Source organism: Colobus angolensis, unplaced genomic scaffold (assembly GCF_000951035.1).
Source record: "Colobus angolensis palliatus isolate OR3802 unplaced genomic scaffold, Cang.pa_1.0 Scaffold86, whole genome shotgun sequence".
In the NCBI taxonomy this organism is placed as follows: domain Eukaryota; kingdom Metazoa; phylum Chordata; class Mammalia; order Primates; family Cercopithecidae; genus Colobus; species Colobus angolensis.
Window position 1 is genome coordinate 6,986,100 of NW_012122487.1, and position 7,240 is coordinate 6,993,339.

General features: G+C 35.4%; 1 protein-coding gene across 1 annotated transcript in view; it reads right to left on the reverse strand.

Annotated features, from left to right (window-relative positions):
- Positions 1 to 3,675: 3,675 nt before the first annotated feature.
- Positions 3,676 to 7,240, reverse strand: part of CCDC171 (coiled-coil domain containing 171) — a 404,099-nt gene continuing 400,534 nt past the window's right edge. Inside the window, exon 26 of the mRNA XM_011930380.1 lies at positions 3,676 to 4,081. Coding sequence (XP_011785770.1) covers positions 3,854 to 4,081 — 228 coding nt within the window. The 3' untranslated portion in view covers positions 3,676 to 3,853. The remainder of the gene's footprint in view (positions 4,082 to 7,240) is intronic.

Genomic DNA, 7,240 nt, shown 5'->3' on the forward strand with positions numbered 1-7,240 from the left:
CATATGGCATTATTTTCCATTGGGAAGTAATAGCATGGCCAGGCTGACTTACCATCAGTACCTCTCAACAGAGACTCTGCTTCTGAGAGTGTCTGTGTGATCTTGTGGGCCAAGCTAGAGACACTGGGCAACACAGTCAGCGTGGTGTTTCCTTTGAAAGATAGACACAAACTTCACAGTTACTATTTACATACATAGTGCTAGTATGTATGTATTTTGTTTTGTCTAATCAATTCATAAGAAATCTAGATTTCAAATGAAAACATACTTATCAAAATTATTCCTAACTGGTCAGGACAATTTAAAAAATTTTTTTTTTCTCTTTAAAAAGTGTTAATAATTTCTGGAAGGCTGGACTGGCAGTGTTTCAAAATACTGTGGGCTTTGGAATTGCAGCTCTAGGTTTACTAATTCCTAGGTTATGTATGATCTTTGGTAGCCAGATGCTTAACATTTTTGATCCTCAGTTATTCATGTCTAAAATGGTGATGCAAATACCCACGCTAGAGGTTTGTTGTGAGATCATTAGTTTTGCTATAATAACTGGCATAAAACAGTTGCTTGGTAAATATTAACTATCTTCCACCTTTTATATTAGAAAACTTTTCTGTAAAAAGTGTCCAGTGAGGGCACAGTGGTATACATCTGTAGTCCTTAGTACTTAGGAGGCTGAGGTGGGAGGATCACTTGAGCCCAAGAGTTCAAGACCGGCCTGGGCAACACTGCGAGAGCCCATCTCTTAAAAAAAGAAGAAGTGCACAGTGAAGTAGGATCAATCTACTATTGTTCGGTGTGGTCTACAGAATGGATTTAGACAACTGGTAAATAAAGTAACATGAAACTAGTAATAATCTCATTAAACATTCAATAATAGCGTATATCATAAATGTGAAATAGGAAATAGAGTTGCTAAGTAATAAGAGTCAGATATTTGGTAAATTAAAATGATCATTCTATTTAAAAGGTTATTTATTTATGTCATTAAATTATCACTGAACTGGCAATTTTTGCAATCCTAAACCTCTTTGTTTTTATATTATGTCATTTCAAAATACATGTATTAAAAATGATGGCAACTCCTCAAAATGTAAGTGTGACTCAGGTATCAGAACAATAACTTTAAGAATTAATAGTGATGGGTATTATAGGTGTTTTTCTAGATCACAGAAGGTCAGTAAGAAAATCCACATTCTGAAGTGTAAAGTAAAATTTCCTTTCCTCTACAAAAATATTTGAAGTCATTCTCCTGAGATATGTCTACTCTATATATCATTCTTTAAAAGATAAAGAAGCTGATAGAGCAACTGTCCTTGCCAACACAACAGAGATCTCAAATATGCAGCAATTGGTCACTAAGGTGCTTAGAAGCAGTCTAGAGTTTCTCAGATCTCCATAGGATATGTCATTAAATCTTCTCCTCCTGCTGGGTCTGACTTCTGGGAAAAAAGCATATGGTATAAATATTACTATATTTGGTAGTGAATACTAATGATCGCTCAGGAGGTTCATCCTTCAGTTTCTATGGCCTTTAGCATCTAGTTGCTTATAAATGTGACATGCTTTGACTTGATTTAATCATAATTTATGAATTTTGAATTTATAGTTCAGAATTCATGGTACAAAATGTACCTGTAAAGTCAGATACCCATATATATGAAGACACATAAACATTCATTTTTGGAGTTATCCCATTAACAGATTATAAATTTAAGGCAAGAAGACCAAGACCTTTCCAAGGCACATTTTACAAAAGTGTTGTTCCTCTAAAATCAGTAGGATCTGAAAACAGATTCAACACAAACATACACACACACAAACACTTAGACATAGAGGTTACATATAGTAACACTGTTTTTCTCTAGTGAGAATTGTAAGCTCAATGATATCACATGAACTAAAAAACTGTCTATCAATTTCTAAATGAACAATATCCTAATCATTATGTGGAACAGCAGAGAAAGGTGTTCTTAAAAGTACAGAAATTATATGATCTGTATAAAAACAATAAATAGCACTTTCCATGTTATAGTAAATTTGCAAGTTGAATTTCATACAGGTCATGTTACACAGGTCATATTAAAAATAATTCCAAGGAAAGAATTAAGAGAAATTTGGTTAAAGATATAATTTTACTCCACATAAGCTTTCTAAAGTTTTGTATAAAGCTAATTATAGTGGTTCTGTATTACAAGAATAGGATGTGTTACATAGTACGACAGTAATACTGCTGTGTTCCCTCAGATGGCATAAATCACTTGGCTAATTTGGCGACTAACAAATAGTTAGTATAAAATCTTATTTACCAATGCCAATAAAAAAATTCTCAGCAGTTGGGTATATTTGAATCAAATGTCACTGTAAAGATGAGACAAAAAAACTTCCGTAATACATACTGTTATATTGTAATGTATCTATAATGAAAGATTCCATAATGAAAAATAATATAAAAAATAGATTCTGTATCAAAACTCTTTGTCAAAAGCTATAGTTCATATCAGAAGTTAATAGCACTAGGGAGTTAAATGATTAATACAAAAACAAATTCTTACTACAAATATTCTTTTGTTCTTCACTTACCATGATGCAAACTGCAAGGGTTTAACCTTTAAGGGTTAAAGAGTTTAATCAATGTCAATGTCTGATCTTCTGAAGGCGATAAAGAACAGTCTGTCTAGCGATACCCAACAGAACATCACTTTGTCAAGCCACAAAGCACCCAAAAGCTTGTCAAGTAAGTTACCAGAAACCTCTTTGTGGTTAGAACTCAGCTCCTTCCTGCTTGACCTATTATTTGATATTTGACCACTTGGTTGCAAGACACTTGCTCTTTCTAGCTGAAATGTCACTGGGGCATCTTGTCAGCTCCCCGACATCTCGGCCTGACATACAATTTTACTTTTGTGTGCTACAAGGCAGAAAATGCAGGGCAATGGCCTTGTTTTAAATTCTGTCAGCATCAAAGATGGGCGTCACTCTTGGGTCCTACCAACAACAAAAACAAAAAAGGAGTCTATTTTGAAGGTCAAAACAGCCATTACCTTGAAGTTTTTCGCTTATACTAAATGTATTACCTGCTATCCTGGTGTGGAAACTGTCCTTATGAAGTGCCTAAACATACCACAGAAATCCTCCAGCACAATTGCTCTACTTTCTTATCAAATGCAGACTTGCTAAAAGAATGAGTTTTCAATGCCTTCAGGGACCAGATTCAGCAGTTAACTTAACTTGTTCAAATGGGCAAGTGGTATCATGTAGCTTTACAAGGAGCAACCTGACCTTCTCACATTGACCAGGAGTGACATTATTGTGCAGAAGGAGAAGCAGTCACATCATTTCTGTTTTGCACAACCTGCTTAAAGTTTGCAACTAAATGCTTGTCTTCAGTTGAGCTGACAAGAGAGAAGAGGGGGCTCAGTGAACCATGGCCGGGCTGCCATGAAATGACAGGAATCATTGGCATACATTTCAAATAGCTCTCTCAATCCTATTAAAGCATTGCAGTCCTGCTTTAAAATAGACAAGTATGAAACAACTTTGATAGATAGAGACTAAAATGGCTTATTGATTTTTTTAAGTCTGAGGGAAATTACCCAAAATGTGTCATTCCTTAACATTTAAAAATATGTTACATAAAAATGAGCAACTGTGATAATAAATAAAACTTGGAGAGAAAAAAGTTGGCTATTTCATTATTCAAGGAGACAGAGCTACCAGAATACATCAAGATATCACACAAATTTTTTAAATCCACTGCCACTTCTGCTGAAACAAAAGTCAACTGATAAGAAAATTCCCATTCAAAACAATTTTAATTGTACTGTTAACTCTTCCTCCATTTTTAAATTTCATGAAGTCATAATCCGATCTGAGTTGGTCTGTTGGCATTAGCAGACATAGTCACTGGAGAGGAGTGAGATGATGTCAGAGCATGGGGAACAGTATTTATAAATGTCTCCTTTAAGAAAGTGTAAGTTGTATCAAGTTCAGCTTTCAATGGTAAGAAATCCCCAATACCAGTTGTGTCAGCAGGAAGAGGAGCTCTTGAAGGAATGGAGAGATTTGAATGGTCTCGTGATCCTATCTGTGACATACAAAAGAAAAAAATAATAAGCATAGAGTTGAAAACTCTCAAACAGAGCCTAAAACCATAAACAGGCAAGTAGACTAATAATCATTAAAATATAAAATGAGATGGAAATTACTATTTCAATAATCTATATGAGAATATATAAATAGTAAATTATTTTCCAAGTGTGACTGGATCCCTTATTTGCTCTTTTGTGACTTTTCTAGACAACAGGAATTTATCTAAACACTAAATCTTTGTGTAAAACTCTTTATAAAGTTATCACGTCAAAGAGTCAATACAATCAGGGATTTTTACCTTGACTTCAGTCCACTGGCAACTTACAGAAACCGATGCTAATAGCATTTATTTCATTATGCTATATAATAAGTGCCATATAATATGGAAGATTAGATTGCTTAGAAAATAAACTATGAGTATTTATGTTTTTTAAATCTATCCATTTTATTTACTTGACAAAAGTAGCACAAAGAAAAATAAGCTAATCCCAGTGACCTCTAGAAAATGGCATATTAAGATACAAAATTCTAATGTCTTTGGGTTTACTTTAATAATAATGCCACCACCCTGTTTTTTCTTTCAACTTTATTACTTTAGGTTCGGGGGTACATGTGCAGATTTGTTACATGGGTAATTACTGATTTAAGTCACTGAGGTATGGTGTACAAATGATCCCATCAGCCAGGTGGTGAGCATACTCCCCGAGAGGTAGTTCTTCAACCCTCTCCCACTCTCGTAGTCCCTGGTGCTCAGTGTCTATTGTTTCCATCTTTATGTCCATGATACCGCCCTGTTTTCATAAAGACTATTATAAGTATTTAGAAATCATGTGTCAAAATAAGGGAATGAATAATTTGTCATATATTTGAGAACACTGATGGTATCCAGAAACTGTTGGAAATTAAACTTAAAAATGCCACATAGTCATGAAATACTGGACAACAGAATTAACATTTTGATAAAGCTACTCATTTAAGCCTTAAGTGACATCAGTATCTAGTAGTTAATATTTAACATGAAGAAGTCTTAGCAGTACAGCAGGTAAGCATTATTTTATGACATTTAAAGATGACAGGAAAATAGTGATCAATTGTATGACATAATTTTTCAGATTCCCACAAAATAAATGCTGCTGAAATAACAAGTCTGGTTATAAGTATCTCCACTAAAAATCATACTCTATATTGCAGGGTTTTTTTAAACTTTCTAGTAGATCCCCTTACAGTTTTGATAACAAAATAATGTAAACTATAAGGTCTGCTTTATTATGTCATGTCATACAAAACTGTTTCTACATGTAAAAACAAGAGGGAAGCTATCACTGGCTTTAGGAAAGTATTAGAAATTCAACTGTTGTATGTGTTACCATTTTTGTGGATTTTTTTAAAACTACAGCTGGAGAAAAAATCAATGTCTGCATCTAACACCTAGGTCAGCAATTTTCTTTGATCTTTGTTCTTTTGATTTCTTGATACTCTACTGCAGGCCTATAGCTGACGGAAATCGTCTCTTTAAATTTTTTTTTTAATTTTTTTTTTGGGACAGAGTCTCGGTCTGTCACCAGGCTGGAGTGCAGTGGCGGGATCTGGGCTCACTGCAAGCTCCGCCTCCCGGGTTCACGCCATTCTCCTGCCTCAGCCTCCCAAGTAGTCTACAGGCGACCACCACCACGCCCAGCTAATTTTTTGCATTTTTAGTAGAGACGGGGTTTCACCGTGTTAGCCAAGATAGTCTCGATCTCCTGACCTCGTGATCCACCTGCCTCAGCCTCCCAAAGTGCTGGGATTACAGGCGTGACCACCGCGCCCGGCATCTCTTTTTATACTGGAAGTTCGGAAACACCTAAAATGGTCACTTGAAATAGCTCTACGAAGGACAAGGTTTCCCAACGGAGGGAAAACAACTTCCAAAATCAAAATCATGTGTTGACCCTGATTCATAGTTTTCATGAGGTTTTGCTTGCAGAACCTGATCACCTCAGTTCAGAACCTGAACAGAGGCATCTCATTACATCAGAGGCTAGAGGTGCACACAGCTGCACTTTTACTGCTGCTACAATCATTTTTTTAGCAGTGTCATTACTGGATTGAGTTTGCAGCTATAAACATTACAGTGCCATCTACTAAGTTCTCATTCTGTCAGGCCTGGGGGTTAGGGGAATGCTGGAAGAGCAAGAAATGGTGGGGCCTGATTTTCTTCTTAATAAACATAGTTATAGCCATAGTATTCTTTATCATAATACAATATTGTCAGAAAAGACTTCAAAAGTTTCTTTTGATACATTTTTGTTCTTCAAGTTCTGGTCTAAGAAAACTATGTATGGAAAATAGAGGGGTGTGCAGAATCAGTCCAAGGAAGGTCAGATATCTGCTGGGGATATTTTCTTCTTGATGTTTAGAGAAAGGTGACTATGCCAAACTGACCAACCATTCCTGTTTTGTCAATATTAGTGATATGCATAATTTACTCAAACTTATATGCTGTACTTAAAGTTTACCTTTTTGTTCTTGTGAATCCATCAACCTAACACATTACAAAGTTAGGAAGGCAGTCCTTTAGGGAAAGTCTCTACTAACTGCTCATTTCTCTTTAATATTCTACAGATCTTGGTACCCTACAAAGAGGTCCCTCTTTTGCCTTTTCTCATCCTACTTTTTCTAATATGTCTATTTTCCACTACATTGTCTGAAAGCACCCTTTCATCTAATATAACATTTTTTACTAAATAACCTTGAAATGGGGTGTTATTTCCCTAGTATTTCAAATTAGTCTCACTTTTTGCACACTATTTTCTGACCTTATGTCCTAAACATGGAAAATAATCTAAAAATCTCCAGAGATGAAAAAAAAGAGACAGAGAGAGAGATATATCCTTTAAGTCTTGTATTCCCCAAAAGTATAGTCTCTAGAAAGTAAAGAGTTACTTTTGTATAAAGGAAAACAAATGACTGCTTTTGCTACAGGGATCATCTGCTGTACTGCTAGAAAAAAAAACTTTTTTCATGAAATGAGGTAAAGTCTGATTTTAACTCACTTAAGAGCTTAAAAAAAAGCCACCGGGGCGAAGGACACAGAAGACCGGTGATTTCTGCATTTTGAACTGAGGTACTGGGGTCATCTCACTAGTGAGTGCCGGACAATCCGTGCTGGTCA